The 18,753-nt window shown below is 48.3% G+C and overlaps 9 protein-coding genes across 9 annotated transcripts; 5 read left to right on the forward strand and 4 right to left on the reverse strand.

Annotated features, from left to right (window-relative positions):
- Window positions 1-95: 95 nt before the first annotated feature.
- N7466_005517 (chromatin modification-related protein EAF6/MEAF6) lies at window positions 96-1,049 on the reverse strand (the record flags this gene model as incomplete). The annotated part of the gene is made up of 3 exons (XM_057164914.1): window positions 96-362; window positions 436-660; window positions 762-1,049. The coding sequence occupies 3 exons, from the start codon at window positions 1,047-1,049 to the stop codon at window positions 96-98; spliced, it is 780 nt and encodes a 259-aa protein (XP_057020513.1).
- A 381-nt stretch (window positions 1,050-1,430) lies between these two features.
- Window positions 1,431-2,310, forward strand: N7466_005518 (low-affinity Cu transporter; the record flags this gene model as incomplete). Its single annotated transcript, XM_057164915.1, has 4 exons — window positions 1,431-1,496; window positions 1,561-1,762; window positions 1,948-2,131; window positions 2,193-2,310. 4 exons carry the CDS (start codon window positions 1,431-1,433, stop codon window positions 2,308-2,310), a joined length of 570 nt encoding a protein of 189 aa, XP_057020514.1.
- A 172-nt stretch (window positions 2,311-2,482) lies between these two features.
- Window positions 2,483-4,169, reverse strand: N7466_005519 (putative F-box and JmjC domain protein; the record flags this gene model as incomplete). The annotated part of the gene is made up of 2 exons (XM_057164916.1): window positions 2,483-3,668; window positions 3,889-4,169. The coding sequence occupies 2 exons, from the start codon at window positions 4,167-4,169 to the stop codon at window positions 2,483-2,485; spliced, it is 1,467 nt and encodes a 488-aa protein (XP_057020515.1).
- A 665-nt stretch (window positions 4,170-4,834) lies between these two features.
- Window positions 4,835-6,387, forward strand: tif1 (putative eukaryotic translation initiation factor 4; the record flags this gene model as incomplete). The annotated part of the gene is made up of 4 exons (XM_057164917.1): window positions 4,835-4,871; window positions 5,051-5,125; window positions 5,228-5,296; window positions 5,375-6,387. 4 exons carry the CDS (start codon window positions 4,835-4,837, stop codon window positions 6,385-6,387), a joined length of 1,194 nt encoding a protein of 397 aa, XP_057020516.1.
- An 800-nt stretch (window positions 6,388-7,187) lies between these two features.
- Window positions 7,188-8,108, forward strand: N7466_005521 (uncharacterized protein; the record flags this gene model as incomplete). The annotated part of the gene is made up of 1 exon (XM_057164918.1): window positions 7,188-8,108. One exon carries the CDS (start codon window positions 7,188-7,190, stop codon window positions 8,106-8,108), a length of 921 nt encoding a protein of 306 aa, XP_057020517.1.
- Window positions 8,109-9,657: 1,549 nt separating this feature from the next.
- N7466_005522 (uncharacterized protein) lies at window positions 9,658-11,546 on the forward strand (the record flags this gene model as incomplete). Its single annotated transcript, XM_057164919.1, has 4 exons — window positions 9,658-9,947; window positions 10,010-10,120; window positions 10,177-10,468; window positions 10,689-11,546. The coding sequence occupies 4 exons, from the start codon at window positions 9,658-9,660 to the stop codon at window positions 11,544-11,546; spliced, it is 1,551 nt and encodes a 516-aa protein (XP_057020518.1).
- A 233-nt stretch (window positions 11,547-11,779) lies between these two features.
- Window positions 11,780-13,486, reverse strand: N7466_005523 (uncharacterized protein; the record flags this gene model as incomplete). Its single annotated transcript, XM_057164920.1, has 1 exon — window positions 11,780-13,486. One exon carries the CDS (start codon window positions 13,484-13,486, stop codon window positions 11,780-11,782), a length of 1,707 nt encoding a protein of 568 aa, XP_057020519.1.
- Window positions 13,487-13,915: 429 nt separating this feature from the next.
- Window positions 13,916-14,349, forward strand: N7466_005524 (uncharacterized protein; the record flags this gene model as incomplete). Its single annotated transcript, XM_057164921.1, has 2 exons — window positions 13,916-13,963; window positions 14,092-14,349. The coding sequence occupies 2 exons, from the start codon at window positions 13,916-13,918 to the stop codon at window positions 14,347-14,349; spliced, it is 306 nt and encodes a 101-aa protein (XP_057020520.1).
- A 16-nt stretch (window positions 14,350-14,365) lies between these two features.
- Window positions 14,366-15,981, reverse strand: N7466_005525 (glycosyltransferase; the record flags this gene model as incomplete). Its single annotated transcript, XM_057164922.1, has 3 exons — window positions 14,366-14,624; window positions 14,701-15,318; window positions 15,440-15,981. Coding segments are annotated over 3 exons (1,419 nt in total), but the record flags the coding sequence as incomplete, so codon positions are not given.
- Window positions 15,982-18,753: the final 2,772 nt, after the last annotated feature.

The raw sequence follows: 18,753 nt of genomic DNA on the forward strand, positions 1-18,753 counted from the left end.
TTTGCCCTGCGCCATGGGCTTTATTCACCCGTTTAAAACATCGCAGAACAACGCCTCCAAAACTCCAAACCTAAAATCATAATCAATAGCAAAATCTAATCCCGCCCATAGCTGATCTTCAACCGCTTAACGGGCGGCTTATCTCCATCGTCAGACAGATCATCCGTCTGGTTCTTCCCCTTGGTGTTCTTCGACCCACCACCAGACTTCTTCTTGTTTTTCGAAGAGACTGATGCATTCTTAGCAGACACGGACGCATCGCCTCCATTGCTTTTGGTTGAAGGTGCATTGCCCCCAGCAGTAGACGTAGGGGTAGCCGCATGCGATGGTGTAGTTTGTACGGAGGAAGGGCCAGGCGAGTCCTATTTAAGATCCCTGTTAGCAAAATGATCCACCAAGTTTTGAGTTGATCATGTCGTAAGCTCCCCAACATACCAGCGCGTAGCTTGCTGAACTCCTCGAGAAAACCCGATCTGAATCTGTGACTTGTGCTTTGCGGCGTCCACCGACATTCGATCCAAGACTTAGCCCTGAAGCGCCAAGGCTGGAGGCATTGGCCGATCCCTTGATATAGTTGTCGAAGCCCTTGATAATGTTGCCGGCGGTCGTCTCCTCCAGATACGTTTGCTCGAACCGATAGATTTGATCTTCGAGTTGGCCCTGGATGTTTCGCAGTCATCAGTTTGTGATCATGCCATGAGAATGAGATGAATTCCTTCTAGATCAATAAAAGTAACAGCTGCCCGTCAATGATCGCTCACTTTGGAGCCGCCCATTGGGAGCTGAGCTGCTGCAAAGCTCGCCGCCAGAACGACAAAAAATGACGCGCCACTGAAAGTCCATTCACTCACCATGCTCCTGTCCATCGCCCGCTTACGGGCTAACGTGTCCCTGAGCTCCCTTCGCAGTTTCTCGTAGTATGGCAGTCCGCGACTCGCGGCATTCTGGTCGCCAGGCGCATTTGGGGCCCCTGCTGTTGCGCCGCCTGCTGTCACCGCGGGCGCGCCGGTTGCGGGCGCTGCCGTCGTGGCGGAGGCGGTGTCCGCCATGATGTGAAAGGGGAAAGTTGGGAAGAGTCACTAGCAAGAATTATCACTTGCGCGTATCATGCAAGCGAGAAAAGTGAGAGCTGGGTCGAGACGCGGAACAGCGACCAATGCGGGATTGGATTGGATTGGCTTGAATTGGAGAGTTGAGGCGGTTCGGATCCGAGAGCTTATCGGGGTGTTTGTTCTGTTTGCACGTTGATGGTATCATCTTACGAATCCCGCATCACTTGTCATGTTTACTTTCCGACTGTGTAGTAGTCGTACGGTCCCTTGTTTCGTCGTGGTACTTTACTCAGGGGCTTTTGATCTTTCTTTCTTATCTCAAACTTACTAAATACTGCCCTTTTTGCTTCTCGGGTTATCTGTTGCCTACTTTTCATTATGGATCATTCGCACATGGATCACGGACACGGCGATATGGATATGGGCGGGCAATGCAGTATGAACGTAAGTCTTGGGCTTTTGACAAGTCGCATGAAATGAGTATTAACTGAGCTTCTTTCTGAGCTAGATGATATTCACATGGTCTTCTGATAATCTTTGCATCATCTTCCGCCAGTGGCGCATTACAGGCCCGGTCTCCTTCCTCCTCTCGCTCATCCTTATCGTCCTCCTCACCGCGGGTTACGAAGGGGTACGCCAGATTACTCGCAAATATGAGGCTGCACATGCCCGCCGCCTCAATGCCTTTACAGCGGTATCGTCCACAGGAGGTAGGTTTTATTTCTCCTAGAAATTGCGACCCCCAAACATAGACTCTCTGATGGTTATTGCGTGGGTGATATGGCGTTGGCATTGGTGATTTAAGATCGAGGTTGAGCTTGGGCGTTGCATGAACACCGGACCCCCTTTCCCCACTCCTGCTTGAGCGAGCTCTCATTGATGTCTTGCTCTTCAGATGGTGGCATCACCGACCCCTCCTTCACCAACGTCGTCTCCGAGAGCGCGTGTCTCCCAATTAACAACGACGAGCGCTCACCACTGCTTGTAGGAAGGGACAATCAGGCTGCCATTGTGCGCCAAGGAAAGCTGACTATGGCTGCGTTATATGCCATCCAGGTCTTCTATAGTTTCTTCATCATGTGAGTGATCCCCTTGCTCTGACTTAGTTGATGGATGCTTATTTGCTGTTTTCTGTCGAAGGCTTCTCTTCATGACCTATAACGGCTCCGTTATGATTGCCGTTGCTGTGGGCGCTTTTGTGGGATACCTGGCGTTCGCTGACGGCACCCCGGCTGCCAAGTCGGTTGCCTGTCACTAAGAAACGGGCTTATCCCGGTGTTTGAGTTGTATGATCGGGACTTGGCTCACTCAGCATGAATCCGTAATTTCCTTTTTATTTCGCATCGGTTGCTATGAGATGATTGATTATCAACGTTTTTATATGGTCGTTATCATGGGAATGAGACCTCCCCTCTTTTCGACATTGCAGGTTATGGGACTTCAACGTCACTCCCATCGTCTCCAAATCCAAAGCTAAATCCTCCAGCCTCTTGATCTTGGGACTCCTCTGGTTTTCCATGAACAATATCGTCCCACTTGCGCTTCTTCCCTTCCGCTTTCCTTTGTAGCTCTTCTTGGGCCTCCTGTAAAAGTTCAGGGTATGCGTCTTGCATGCCGTCAATAAACTTTTGGTACGGATTCTCGACATTCTTCTTGAATCCGGAGACTTGATCAGCTTTGTTGGAGAGGAAGTCCAGCGCAGCGACAAGGTGCGAGCGAGGCATGAAGTTCTGAGTAATGGCGATAGAGGGTTCCAAATTGACAACCAAATGCCACCATCCAGACGGGACATGTAAGATCTCGCCTTCGCCACAAATTCCTTCCATGCAGCCGGCCGTTCGTCGCGCCTCCGCGTGGAATGTCAGGAGCCATTCGGCGATGCTAAGCGGCGAGGTAACCTCGCTCTGGTCATCCGAGACAAAGACGCCGGGCGGTGGATCCTGCCTATCGCCAGACGGGAACATAATCCAATACTTTGGACCCCTGAGCACTGCATTCCAAGCACTGGTGGCGTTCGGATCTTTATGAAATTTACTGCCCGACCGCTCTGGTCCCACGATCAACCACTGACGGTCCGGGCGCTCATTCCCGAACACTGAGAAAAGATCTTCCGCGAAGCATGACGGTGGCCAGTAGGCTGCATCGGGGGTCTCATCAGGTTGACCAACTGCCAGGCCCATCTTGGAGACAAAGTTCCGGTCAAATAGATAAAGGGGACTTTCATCCACATTATCAGCCATGTAGTCGCCATAAGTGCGAAGGACCCAGTCAACTGCTTCTGCACGGAATTTTTCCGATCCGTACTTGGAGAGCAGGTGGCCAACCGTCCAGTTCTTGTAGACCGGCCAGGCTTTGACAGGCTCGGTTAGGATGAATGGGCGGTCAGCCCATTTTTCGTGGAACTCTTCCGGTGACAAGTCGGGTAGACGTGGAATTTGATTGCGCGTCGGGATCTTGGAGACATAGGGGTCCATCAAAATATGCGCGCAATTGAATGGTCGGTATAGAGCATCAGAGTAAAGGTTAGAACAATCCACGATGGGGACTTTGGAGGCTGGCAGATTCAAATAAGTTGATCGCCATGTTCCTCGCCAAGTGAATGACTCTGGAGAACAACTAATGATGTTGTCATACAATGTTAGCAATGATTCGACATGTTCAGTAGTTTTGGTTGATTTTCTTCATGCTCAGGTGGTTCAGGAATCAGGGCTGTTGTCGCCTTCAATATTCAAAAGTGGAGACCGGCAGAACCAGCCACAAGATATAGATCAAAGATCTTGGCAGAATTCAATGTTCGGTGTCCCGAGGCGAAACACATGCTTCGATTCAAACTTACCTAATAAACAAAGCCTTCCATAGTTCCTCTGCCCGGGTGAATGCATAGAAAGCCTTGCATGTCCTTCCAAAGGCCAGAAGACTGGCCCCATCCATACATTCCAACAATAACAGGATCAATTCATCGGGGAGCAATTGCCATGTTCCGATTGCCGAGCGAAGGTTTGACGTGGCTAGGAGAGCATTCCCACTTGGCTTGACGCCCAAAGGATGACTTGGAATAACCTCTATGCCTTGATCCTCTTGGGCAAGTGGATGACTTAGAGTTGTGATGTCAGGCATGGCCCACGGGTGCGACTTTAGGGCTTCAAGATTTTCTTTTTCTGCCCGTCCGAGCGCTCTTGTAATAAAGCCCAATAGTTGGCGATAGAGCCCAACTAGGAAAGCCCAACCAAAGATGAATGAATTAAATTGCCAGTGAATGACCAAGCAGGGACAGAATGGAGTTTCTTAGGAGGAAGACCCACAAGGAACAAAGACCAACAATTAAAGAACAATATATAGAAAGTAACGTTGAACTGAAATTGAATGACTACTACTCGCTTCTCAAATGGGAAGGTCCCACATGTGGCAAGCGGTGAATGTAGTTTTTTTTTTCATGTTGTGGTCCGTGCGCTGACTGGAAAAGGGAGAAAAAAGAAAAAAAAGAGAAAAAAAAAAAAAAAAAAAAAACCCGTCACAGCAAATAGGCACTCCCGCTGGTCGATTTTTTTTCTTCTTCTTTTCCCTTCCCACTTCAGTCTTTTACGACTTTCCACTTCCACCCTATTTTACAACCCTTACCTAGTACCTGTCAACTCTTCATATTTGAAGAGTTCAGATACTAGTTTTTCCAACACTCGCGAACACTACCCCACAGGGCACGTTCGCTAAAAACCCTCTCACCCCCACCATCCAGATCGCAGCGACAAGTCGTCTGTGATCACCACCCCTAACAACCACCCAATATGTCGAACGATAAGGGACTTGAGGATCTTCCCGAGGGTATGTGATACCTCTGTCCCTGATTTTCTTATTCTCCTAAATGAGACCCTTCGCGGTAATCCTCTTGTGGGTTTTACACACACTGGGAACACTGTTTGGTGGCGACACAAGGGAAAAAAAAAAGGGCAGACAACAAAACCATGAAGCACAAGACTAACCTGAATCGTTCCTCTTTACAGGAATGATCGAGTCCAACTACGATGAGATCACCGACTCCTTCGATGCCATGAACCTCAAGCCTGAGTTGCTCCGCGGTATGTAATAAGAATTTTTGACTTTCCGATGCCCGTTTCCCCTCGTGGGCGGCGGGGCATCGAAAAAAAAAAGGAAATTTAACTGACGAGAGGTATTTCTAGGTATCTACGCCTACGGTTTCGAGCGCCCCTCTGCTATTCAGCAGCGCGCCATCATGCCCATCATCAAGGGTATGTTTCTTCCCAATCCTCAAAATTTATAAATTCTTCATCCCTTGAGCGACATCAGTCTAACTCTGTTTTCTACAGGTAACGATGTTATCGCCCAGGCTCAGTCCGGTACCGGAAAGACCGCTACCTTCTCCATCTCCGCCCTGCAGAAGATCGACCCCGAGGTTAAGGGTTGCCAGGCTTTGATCCTTGCTCCCACCCGTGAGTTGGCCCAGCAGATTCAGAAGGTCGTTGTCGCCATTGGTGACTTCATGAACCTCACCTGCCACGCCTGTATCGGTGGTACCCCCGTCCGCGAGGACATGACCGCTCTCCGCGAGGGCCCTCAGGTCGTTGTCGGTACCCCCGGTCGTGTTCACGACATGATCCAGCGTCGCGTTCTCCTCACCACCACCATGAAGCTCTTCATTCTCGACGAGGCCGATGAGATGCTGTCCCGTGGTTTCACCGAGCAGATTTACGACATCTTCCAGCTCCTTCCCCAGTCCACCCAGGTCAACCTGCTCTCCGCTACCATGCCCCAGGATGTCCTTGAGGTCACCACCAAGTTCATGCGTGACCCCATCCGTATCTTGGTCAAGAAGCAGGAGCTTACCCTTGAGGGTATTAAGCAGTTCTACATCGCTGTTGAGAAGGAGGACTGGAAGCTCGACACTCTGTCCGATCTCTACGAGACCGTCACCATCACCCAGGCTGTCATCTTCTGCAACACCCGCAGAAAGGTCGACTGGCTCACCGACAAGCTCACTGCCCGTGACTTCACCGTCTCCGCCATGCACGGTGACATGGAGCAGGGCCAGCGTGATGTTATCATGAAGGAGTTCCGTTCCGGTTCTTCCCGTGTCCTGATCGCCACTGACTTGCTTGCCCGTGGTATCGATGTCCAGCAGGTTTCCCTGGTCATCAACTACGATCTCCCCGCCAACCGTGAGAACTACATTCACCGTATCGGTCGTGGTGGTCGTTTCGGTCGTAAGGGTGTTGCCATCAACTTCGTCACCGCTGACGATGTTCGCATGCTCCGCGAGATTGAGCAGTTCTACTCCACCCAGGTTGAGGAGATGCCCATGAACGTTGCTGACCTCATCTAAACACCATAAACCCCCTTCTCACCCCTTGATGTCCTGATGCGGATTTTTACGATCGCAGAACCTGCGTCAAAAGTGGCTTTCTGTGTTTTATCATTCCCGCTCTCCGCAGTGGCTCGATGGATTGGCCGAGTAGCCTATCTATTATGAAAGAGTTGATGGACGCAGGCCGCCATCGGCGCCACTGCTATGGTTTTTTTTCCTATGTCCCTGCAATTAACGGAGATGTGACATGCTCGTGCCTTTTTTTCTTGCTGTCACGGCTTTTCTATTTTCCCCCGCATTTTTTCTCCTGTTTTCCTCTGTATCTAGCTCGCTCAGGTTGGTTAAGGATGTCTCTGTTACCGTACTTAATCAATAGATTGGGCCAAAATGTGACTTGTTTCCTCATGGTTTAATTTCCTAGATGGTATTCACAATGCGATGTTATTAGAAATCAACCGTCGATCCTATTCATGATTCTATTCTACTGGTATTCATCCAAGATTCTATTCTTATCCATGATGCTATTCAAGGTGATTCTCTCTCTTCTTTTTCTTTTGCCTAATCAGGACATTGCACTCGGGAGTCCTATAGAGAACATTTGAGCACTTGAGGGTTCCCCATCATCCTATTGTTCCCTCTTGCTGTTCCCTTTTCAGTTCCAATATTCTCTCGGCTTGAGTATATGTATACATATAACCCAGGCCCTGGATGTTCTTCGCCCTTTTTCTTCCCCTCTTACCAAGCTTCCTCTTCACCTTTCCCATCCCCTCCCCATACTCTCTCGCCTGCACCACCGAGTTTCACTCCAAACCATCAAAATGGCGAGCACCCCACCTCCTCCCTTTTCACACTTTCTACCGCGAAACTATATGCATGTGTGCCTGGACCCAACTCATTTGCTCTGGCGTTGGGAGCTCGACCGCCAAAACGGGAATCTCACCGCGCAGCTTACCAACGCACTACATATCATCACTGAAATCAGCGAGGTTAACAGGCAGCTGTTGCTGACCATGGAGTCCGCCGTTGAAGTCATGGCTGATATCTTGGTTGTCAAAAGGAGTAGACCCCAAGAAAGCTTCAACTTTGAAGCACCTGACCTGAGAGAACATTTTGCCAACTCTTTGAATTGGGTGGATCTATGCGAACAACAGGTGAATACAGAACATGTGCCATTGAACATTTGCCTAACTGAGATCAACCGCTTCGTCAACCAATGCAAAAGGATGATCAACAGAGAACCGACCCCCGAACTTGAAGTCGAGGCTTCGTCATCTCCGACGCCTATCAAAGATGAATCAGAAAATGATACTGAAGGTGAAGATGGCAAGAAACACGAAGAGATGTACGCGCAAAACAATGGAGAATCGAGCTTGAAGCAGAAGGGACGAAGCCTGGACAGCTACTTCCTTTTCATAAAAGCCCACCGTCGCGACTCTCGCATTTTCGAGACGGGCACTAATCACGACTTCATTGACATTTTCCTTAAAGGCCTGGACAGCAACACCCTCCGTCGTCGAATTGCTCACTGGTTGAAGAAGGAAACCTACGATTGGGTCTGGCTCGAGCATATAGTCCTCTACATCGTCCACGAACAGAAGTATTTCCTCAAGCAGGACTACGCACTTGCGCACCAGTTCAATGATGGGTCTGTTCAGCTGCCGGATGGAACGAGACAGCGCCGATTTATACTCCTCGAGCCTATCAACGAGGAGGATCTGACAGCCTCTGAGAAGGAGTAAGGGACGAAACGAGGTTTTTATTCTCTTCGAAACATATGCCTTATCATGATGTGTTATGGATCCGGGAGAGAGGAAAGGATACTGCTACATGCATGATATGGTGGATACGGCTCGTTGGCAGACGAGGGTGAACATATTACACAATGTCATTAGGCCTTAGCTTTGCATTTGACTACCAAAAAAAAAAAACATTTTACGAGTGCCCAGCTTTCCAGTGTAACCAAACTAGGGGAATGATGGCCAAAATCATCAACCCTGCATGTGTCCAGATGTCAGCCACGAGCATGCAATCAGACCAATATTCCAAAACATCGCAGAGAAGTAGAAAGGCCCAATGAAGCACCATTCTGGTCAAAATATGCCTAAGAAGACCGAGACATTAGAAGCATTGCCCAAACCCTGGAGTTGCTTCAAATGTTGACATGAGGCCAAAAGAGGGCGAGTCTTATTTAAGTTTAAGGCGGATTTAGCGGGACTCAGGAGACAGCGGGAGATGTAGTAGTTATCCCGCTCTCTATATCAACCGCTTCGCAATGAAGAGATGGAAAATGCATTTCCTCGACAGAATTCCCGATTTTTTTTTTGAAGGAATCAAATAAGTGGATGCAGTGTAAGTCACAATCTCACAATCTTAACATCGGAGCCTTTATTTGACGACAACTCCAGGGCTGAACAGTGTATGAATACTCTCTAATACATACTACCCACGGGCCACGATTGGCTTTGGTCTGAGACTGCAGATCAGTAGCGGTGGATCTAGCTGATATTTGGAGAAGGTGATTTCATCGTTCTCTTCTCCGAGATGCTATTGATTCTTTGAAAGAAGATGCAAATAAAAGCGAAAGCCTGATAGATAATACGGTATTGATTACTACAGGTTTACATCCTCACAAAGTGTGCATCCAAATCCTACAATGTCCAGGGAACGGGGATTCGCTTTGAACAATCTTTTTGCCGACATGCGAGGGGGTTCCAACTTCACGCCTCTAGGGGAAATCGTCGTCCTCACACGATATAATCTGTGCCATTTATTTATTTGTTCCTTTCTTTCCTTAGCACGGAACATTTCCTTTCCTTTCCTTTTTTTTTTTTCTCCCATGACCTCCGGAGCCTTGAGCTCGGGAATTGAAGTTTCTTAATTTTGAGGTCAAGGGCACATTCTTTGATCATATATCCTTGTGACCTTTCCCCAATCCGGATGACTCGTCACCGTCAATCCTTTGATTTTAGCGCCATTCCTATCTCTTTACTCGTTAAATTCACGCTAGTGAAGGCCTTCAAACTTGGATGGAGAAGAGGAACAAAGAAGAAATATCCAGCCGAAAGCATCTCAACTCGATTCTTTCACTTGAATTACCATGGCCGAGTTTTCCCACGAAATGTTTCGACCAATGGATCTTTATTGTTAAGATGGAGGCCTGTTCGGCTCCTAGCACGGTCAACTCTATAAAATCTGCCTGGTTTTCTCCGAATAATTCTCCATAATTATCCTTGCATCTCGAGTTGCGGTACATTACCACGGCAGTTTCATTGCCGCGATCTCTCCAAAATGCCACTCAAAAGAAAGAGGAAGACGGGGCAGACCGAGGAGAACGAACGGTGGGCCTATGGAGATATTATGGACGGCACGAGACGTCACATTCTTGACATCAACAAACTGGGCCTTGGGTTCACCTGGGTAGGCGCGCCGACCCCAGAGCCGCTTGAAGATGAAGAGGAACTACCGAAACCGACAAAGCTTGAAAGAAAGAGATGGCAGCATGCTGGGCGTGTGCCGCTCACAGATTACTCGAAACTGCCTGATGGCTGGACTATGCATGATGATGATGTTGACCCATCGTAAGTATTGTTAAATTTCGCGGGTGTCGCATAATTGCTGTCCTGAGATTGACTCTGGATAGGGATCTCTCGGCTCAGATAGTGAGATGCAAGGAAAGAATCGTCGACAATATTCTACCTGATATATTCAAGAGCAGATTGGCCGAATTGGAAGAGGAATGTCGCATGCGCCAGTAAGTTTTCAATCGAGATATCTTTCCTGATTTCTATTCTAACGTTCTATTTTAAGGGAGATTTCCCAGACCGAGGCTGGAATCACCGACTGGAATGTTCTCCAACGAATTAAACATCTCTTAGTAATCCGTGAGGGTTTGATTGAGAGTAGAGACGCTGCTGACAAGGTAGTGACAGTTGATGCCATTTTGCTTGCCTATAGAACGAAAGCGCTTGATTGGAACGATGGCCTTGTCACCTATTGGCAGCAAGGGAAGCAGCTCTGTCACCCAAGGCCCTTCGTCTGGGATGAATACGAGTGTGTCGCCTCAGCGTCTGGTGAAATTTGGAGTTTTTGGGTAGAAGGGGTAAATTTTCCTTTCCAAATTTGATACTTCTACACTAGGTGGCCTCCTTCTCACCTGACACTTGCTACTCTAGCTTCTCACTCCCGGGCCCATACCATGCTACCCTCAGATAACTTACCAAAGAGATCGGCACCGCCCATGGTTCAATTGTGTGAGATTTTATGACTATCCCCTTGTTCCTAGTTAATTTTCTTATCATTAACCATCCCTCGAACATCAGATTCGGTTGGCTGTACGAGTGCCGGGTATTCAATCCTATGCAGAACTTGATTTTCTCTGGGATACTGGAGCCTCATGTATGATTCTCAACCAAAAAGACCTGAATGAAATTCTAGGACCCTTTGGAAACCTCTTGGGAGCCAATGCTGCTAACGGTCAATATCGGGCTATCCCAAGTCTTGGCTCTTCGGCGATAAAGGGAGTAACAGGAGATACTAAAGTACGCCCCGTAATCGAGCTTGAGATTACTGTTCGCGGAGGGGACGCTCGAAGAAGAAGACTTATGCCATGGACCAGAGTCCAAGCCATAGTCACACCCCATACACCAAATCAGCCTTCTGCAACCCGCCTTGATGGTCCGGCCCTGCGGTCACTTTTGTACATGGGAACCGCGCCGGACAATCATCTCCAGCGCGAGCTAGTCTTGTCGACATGCGCAACTATGAAACTGCCACGATTCGATCTTGCAACAACACCACGGAATGGCATGAACCATAGTTTGGTCAGACAAACTCCAGGGCCTGCCGTTGGCCTGGCACCCGCTGGTCCAGGAGTTTTCACCGCGCCACCTTGGTTCGGCCCAGGACCGCCAGCAGGGATGGCTGCAATACCTATGGCACCCATCCCGGTTCCCCGTGGACCTGCTCCGCCACCCTTATTACCACCTGTTGGTTTACCACCACTTCCCCCCGGCGGCTACTATGGAATTGGACCTGGACCCGCTCCGGTTCCTGTGGGGCCTCCACCTGGTCCCCCTCTACCTGCTCCAGCTCCTGGCCCCACTCGAGGCAAAGGAGGCGGACCTGGAGCTGGGCGCGGTCGTGGAGCTGGAGGCGGGCGTGGAGCTGGAGGCCCTTAGGTCAAATGGGGTGAGGATACGGAGTAGAGAGAACATCCAGGATTCAAAGAAGCGCACGCAACCGTGGACTTGGCGATGTTGTGATCTTGATGGAACTTGGAAGTAACCAGAGGGGGTTTTTTAATGCATCTTCAATTAAACGTTGACGGCTGGAACCTTGCAATGTTGGAAGCTTTCAATCATAACTTTGTGATATTGTTGAAGATCTTTTTAGATGGTATGAAATCTACATTCTAAACCAAGCTTGCCAATTGCCTCAACAAGCCATTAGGCTCCATAATCCCTTGTTCACAAATCTCATCTGCACGAGCCTGTGTATCGCTAACAGAGTATATCCGCAGCTCATCAGCGTTACCTGAAGGTCGCATGTGCGCAACATCGCCATTTTCAAAAGTCATGCGAACGCCATCGGTGTAGTTCGTCAGCTTGAGCGGCGTGAAGCCAGCTTCGGCAGAGAACACCTGCTGAAGCTCCTGGCGGATCTGAATGACGTGCTTAGCATCACCAACGGACATTGGTAGGTCATTACCCTGCGAGTCCAATGGTGAGGAAGCCCCCTCAGAATATGCAACCTGATGATGTTGTTTGTTCAGGGGAGAAAGACGCGCTACGATCTTTGCGCTGGTTGGCCGAGGGAAGTTCCGAATCACCGCGGCACGACTGAATCGGGCAGGCAATGACTTGAAAAGAGTAGGAATGTTGGTTTGCTTCTTGCGCGAGGCGAAGAGAACACATAGAAGGGGGAGTACGGCATCACGTGTGGGTAGAGCGGGGAGCTTTCGGCCATCGAGTTCGATATCGGAGCCAGTGAGGAAACCACCATTAGCTTCCCATCCTAGGACGCGCTTGCGCCCCTTCTTAGCTGCATCCTGCATACCGGCGATAACGTAGGGGCTTCCGATTCTGGTCTTGGGCTCCAAAGCAGGGGCGAGTGGGCCACGGTCGATAGCGTCGTTGGTGCTGATGGGAACGACGACTGCGTCGGCACCGAGGAATTCAGCGACGACCATGCCCAGGAGATCTCCGCTGAAGAAGCGGAGCTTGTTCTCCTCTGGAGCCAGGAGAAGGGGACGATCACTATCGCCATCAGTTGAAATGACCGCATCAAAAGTTTGTCCTGTGCTGTCAGACAAGTTTTGGACAGTGTCGAGTTGAGCCTGGTCAATGGCTTCGGTGTCGATGGGGACAAAGGTCTCACTGCGGCCTGCAGGGAGGACCTCGGCACCAAGCAGCTCAAGGAGCTCTACGATGAGATCGCGACCAACAGCAGAATGTTGGTAGACCAGTAGCTTCATGCCTTGGAGAGTATCACCCTTGAAGAAATCAAGGTAGCGTTGAATATATTCACTCTTGCCCTCGGGGATTGGGGTCTCAAGAGTGACGGTGGCAGACCGAAGCATGCCCTGTTCATTGAAAAGAGACTTCTCAAATGGTTGGGCAAGAAGCTCTTTCCGGGCGACCTCAACAGACTCGTTGATAGGCTGCTCGTCCTTCTTCAACAGCTCTCCTTGGCAGGTGTTCAATTTGTAGCCATTGCGATCGAAGGGAATATGGCTACCTGTGACCATAATGCTTCCCTTGCCCCTTTGTAGTGCAAAAAGTGTGAGAGCTGGTGTGGGGATAGCGCCTAGGCTGATGGGGCGCATACCCGCATCTTTCAGGGCCTTCTCAACTGCCTGGCAAAGCCCGCCGCGGTTTGGCTCAACATAGTTGATTGAACTAGGACGAAGGTCGTAGGCATAATAAAAGTCGTCGCCACGTGTAATTCCTCCATCGGAGGGCGCAATCGACTGGAGATAGCGGATTTCACCAAGGACGTTGATGTAAATCTCTAGTTGGGTCAGATCGACGATCAAGCCACGTCGACCACTGGTGCCGAACTTGAGGACTTGAGGCTCGTAGGCAAGGTTAGCCTGGAGCGATTGTTCTGACGAAGACATTTTATGCAATGCTGAACGAGACGTAATTGAAAAGGAGAAATCTGGAACGTGGCGGGGGGTTTTCTATTTACCCCACGGCTCACATGAACGTCTTTTTCACCGCTTAATGGCCACACCGGCGAGACTCATCATGGGCCCAAGAAAGGGGCAGGCCAATAATGTTTATAAGGTGCGGGGACTTTTCTAGACATCTTCAAATCATTAATGCAACATATCTCATCAAATCTGGGCAATAAATAGGGAAGCACATTCTAGAGCTTCATTTCCAAAAAAAAAAAAAAAAACCGACTATAGTAACATCACGGTGCATAATCTTTGTACTTCACTGCCAAGACATGCCTTATTTCTTCCCGAATCCCGAACATCATCGGTTCCCCGAACACTCAAGTTCCTCAACATAGAAGGTCAATCAGATCACCCCCATTCACAATGCAGGTCGCAGAAATACTGTCCGATATCACATCTCTACGGGTCTGTGTAAGTCTCGCGCTCTCAAACCTCTTATTTTGGCAGCTTGGAGGTCTTGGTCCCCTGATTACCACAGTGGATTTGCCCCTCCACGCGCCGATCCCTTGCCAACTCGAGAACCACCTAACACTGCTCAGGGCCACAACGAAGCCCTTTCCTTGGTGAATGCAAATCAGTCCCTCGCAGATACCAGCGCGACCGAAATAAGCAACAGCTCAACCGTGAATGCCTCCCATGACACCCAACTGAACAATAAGCAGGATCATTTGCGACGAGCCAAAGAACTGGTCAAGCTGCATTACGAATTCAAATCAAGACACTCGGATGGCGAAGTGGACAGTGCGCTGCAAAAGTCTCGTGAAGATGTGGAGCAGGTTCTGGCCGAGCTAGCATGAAGGTCGGTATAGTTGCTCAAAGCGCGAAATCCGCAATTCTGTCGTGGGCTAAAATACGCCCCTCCGTCGTTTTGCAAACGTCTCGCATATTGGCGGCCTTAGCCTGGATCGTTTTATCGCGCAATATTGCCTCTAGTGCCTGGGAAAATTCCGCGGCGTTGATGCCGGGGGCTGCCTTGCGACTTCCGTGGACTCCTATACCCAACCACTCGACTCTTGTCGCACAGTCATATGTGTCAAGCCACTGAGGGAGGATGACCTGGGGAGCTCCCACTCTATAAATCAGATCGTTAATGAGTAAGAGGTATTTCTCCATGTGTGTGGGCTGCGCTTCGGGTCATGTTTACATACTTGCATGCCTCAAAGTATGAATTTGCACCTCCATGATGAACATATACCGCAATTTTTCCAGTTTCAAGAACAGTGATGATATCAGCTTGAATCCAAGGCACTATTTTCACAGATCCGGAATCTAGGAATGCCCCAAGAATCTTTTGAAAAGCTACCGAGGTCTTCCACTCGTATCGTAGCTTCCATAATACTTGATGATCAGTATGATTACCGAGTACCCTCTGAATGGCTTTTGCCATTTCAATAGCAACATCTTCTGTCGGTTTCGCATGGGATCCAAGGCTGATAAGGATGGTGGACTTGGTGAGCCAAGCTGCCATCTCAGGATCCTTTTCCTCAAGTGACTGATAAGACCGGAGAATCGGCCCACAACTCACAATATTCTCTGGTACATATAATGGGAAGTCCATTTCTCGAAATGCGGGCGTCAAATGCAGCGAGTCCTTCTGATATGCATTTGTCAAGGGAAATGGGCTCCCTTCCTTTGAGCCTTTCTCTACGGCTCCCGTTCCCGAAGCAGGGTCCCTCGTACTCAAGGCCAGCGCCGCACGAAGCGCCAAATACATATTTGGAAGTATCAGCGTCCAAGGAAGGGGATATGAATACCCAGATCCAGTCCTGTATGTGAATCAGCGGCCTCGAGCATTTTAATCGCCATCATCATCAACAACAACAACAACAACAACAACAACAACAACAACACCCTCCATGGGTAACGACGAATAAGAATCTTTCTTACATGGGGTATTTCCACAGAAAAGCTGCATTTGGCTGATTCAATATCACCACGTCTTTAAGCGGAACCGGCCACAGCACAGCGACACGAGATCCAACGCTCTGGCACGCATTCAAGCCAACATGAAGGATTGGATCAACCACCACCACAGCAGGGCGAAGCTCATTTAAAAGATCCACGCAGCTTTGGAAAGCCTTACCATATTCTGAAGATGTCCAACTTGACATCACTACACGAACCTTTTGAAAGCCCTGAACCGCGCCCACGACCCCTGGTTTGTGGTCCATCAAGCCGACCTCGCTACGGACAGCCAGATCTTCCATGGAAGGTCCATATATTTCGTGGAATTTCGCCGACTGGGGACAAGACATTCGTTGATTCAAGTCGCTTACCAACCGTGCTAGCGGTGCAAAGGAAGCGATGTGGACGGAAAATTCGTTACGGCCGAGGAATTCCTCGGCCACCGCGAGGGTCACATTGGCTTGACCGAGCTCGCTGTTGGTGAGGAAAAGGATGTTTCGCGGCATTTCTTTTTGTGGTGAGATAACTATGTGCTCTGCTATGCTCAATACTTTTCCTTTGCCGACGCATTTTGGACGAGGATGGGCTAATCACCTTTAAATTGCTGATGGTCGCCTGTTATGTGGCATCATTCATTGGCTACGCGGGTTATCCAATATATGCTGTTTCTTAATTGGAATAGTAGCAGGGCTCACAATGTTTAATCTCAAGTGCTTGGAAGCCACCGTGTGGGGTATACAACCGTCAGCCATACCTACTACTAAGTGAATACTACCCGATCAAGTATTGTCCGACAATCCTTCCATATTGGATGCCGTATTCCAATACCAGCAGGCCCTGTGCAACACATCAACCCTATTCAAAACACAACTCGATTAATTAATTACACAGGTTGTTTCGTTGAAAGCGAAATGTCTTGGAAAGGTCAATTTCAACATTTGAAGACCACATTCTCCGCTCCTTTTATCTCCCCATACATCCGATTCCAGCATCATTCGAGTCATTGGGTGGGTCTCTTCGGTGGGACAGTGTATAGAGCTCGCTCTGTATGTGATTGTAGTTGATGAGTAATAAACATATAAGAACTGGTAACGATTTCATGTGCAAAAAGATGGTTGGAAAGTCGGGTAGGAAAATAGTTACATGTATAGAGGAACAAGAGAAATTCCCCAGAACTCCAGATCTGCGAAGCTCACGCAGTGTAGTGAAATAAAAATATGGTGCAGGCAGGATGAAGGAAAATATTTGCGAAGGCTGTATTTCGGTCAGTCGCTCTTTTTTTAAAGTCAAATTTGTGCAAGGAAACGAGGAATTCGAGTCTGGATTCGATTCCAACCCACCTCGTGAAGAACATCATTGACTGGTCGGAGAGTGCGTTTGTTTGAGTGCGAAGAGAATCACCAACAGAATAGCCATGCAAGCCAACCCCAAGAGCGCAAACAAAAATTTAACGACATCTCTTCTGTAGTAGATTATAATCTCGTCTTGGTTCGATAGCCTGGAGATGGTTTCTAGTGGTGGTTGTTCTCCATATAGCTCATAATGGAGGTCATTGTTGTTGCTCGTGGATAGCGATCCATATTCCCGATCCAAGTAGCTCTTGCTCTTCCACATACCGGAAGCGGAGAATCTCTGATTATATCCAAGTTCCTTCGAGAGGAGTAAGATCTTTTAACATTTGAAATTGTCAATACGTGGGACAAAGAAAAAGTACAAGTCCACAGATTATCCATGCAAGGCTATTGAAAATCGAATAAGCAAATTATGTTGTCGTATCACACACATCACCATCTCACTGTAGCAATGGCAGTCTCTGATTCGTTGAATAGTCTGTTTACCCAATCTGATGCCCCTTGTTTTATCCTTCCAATTATACTGCTGTTTGGTTTGGACTTTATTGTGAGGGAATGCGCGTTTTTGCACATTTTCAAAAACGCGCATTCCCCTCATTATGGCCAGATGGTGATGAGGTTATGTTGAATTGCAGTTTTGCTAGGTAGAGTGGAACTGTTGGCGGACGACGTGGCAAAAGCCAAGCCGCTCGTGCTTACCAACACCAAAATACCCGGCTAACCGACATCAGCAACGCTTCTTCATCTGCCGATATCATCTAATTGTCGTTGCCTCTATGTGGTAGTAGGATCTTTACCGTTGGGTACTAAACATGAAAAAAGCAAATATTGCTAACAACCAAATACTAGATGTGGTTACGATGTCAGATTGTTTGAGTTGGAAGAAACTTGTATTTCACTGAGATAGCAAAGCGGAAAACAACGAGCTGCAATGCTACGAAACACAAGTACATTGTAGAATAGAACAGCATTATCATGTCCAATCTTTCGGAAGACATTGAGGAGATGTCAGAGAAAGAAGCACAAATAAATCAAGTCAAATTAACGACATGTATCAGCAAGTTGATGGGAAGTAGTAGAGATCAACCACAGAGAGACCAGATGGGCATTTTGGCCCAGTCCCGAAATTTCCTTTGTTGCCTTGTGCCTCCATGATGGAGTGAAACAGATATTTGAAGAGTCCAAGCATCATGCCTTCAATGAATTTGTCCTGACACGTAGAAACGTGACGCCTGTTCAGAGAAAACATGAGCCGAGCCAGAAGAGAAAGATCGAGAAAACCATGCGAGCACCAAGTCCTCAGTGAATTTGTCCTGACACGCAAATACGTGACGCGGATCGGAGGCGAGTTGAGGCACCAAATCCTCAGTGAATTTGTCCTGACACGTAGTAGATACGTGACGCCTGTTCACAGAGGAGATGGGCAAGGTGGAGCGAGAGCGAGGAATTGAATGGCGGCTTTCGGCATCAAGCCCTCAATGAATTTGTCCTGACACGTAGAAACGTGATGCCTGTTCAAAGAGAGGATGACCCGAGCCGAGAGAGAAGGTCCCATGGACGAGTTCAAAGACTGTGTTCTGAGATGCCGAAGAATTGTTTGAAGCTTTGTGACTGAAGAGTGCTTTCTGTAATTGTTGCTTTTTGCTTTTTGCTTTTTGCTTTTTGCTTTTTGCTTTTTGCTTTTTGCTTTTTGCTTTTTGCTTTTTGCTTTTTGCTTTTTGCTTTTTGCTTTTTGCTTTTTGCTTTTTGCTTTTTGCTTTTTGCTTTTTGCTTTTTGTTTTGTTGCTTCTTATCTTTTGTCTTTTGTTTTGTTTTGGAGCAAACTGAATTGGTGTGGAAGCATCTGATGGTCATCTGGAAGAACTTGGGCAGTCTGAATTGTTAGACAAGGAACTCGAAATAATCCATTGTAAGCATACCATGTACTTGAAACTCGTCAAGGTT

The sequence above is a fragment of the Penicillium verhagenii genome, assembly GCF_028828195.1.
Source record: "Penicillium verhagenii strain IBT 33310 chromosome Unknown utg000006l_segment0_segment0, whole genome shotgun sequence".
In the NCBI taxonomy this organism is placed as follows: Eukaryota; Fungi; Ascomycota; class Eurotiomycetes; order Eurotiales; family Aspergillaceae; genus Penicillium; species Penicillium verhagenii.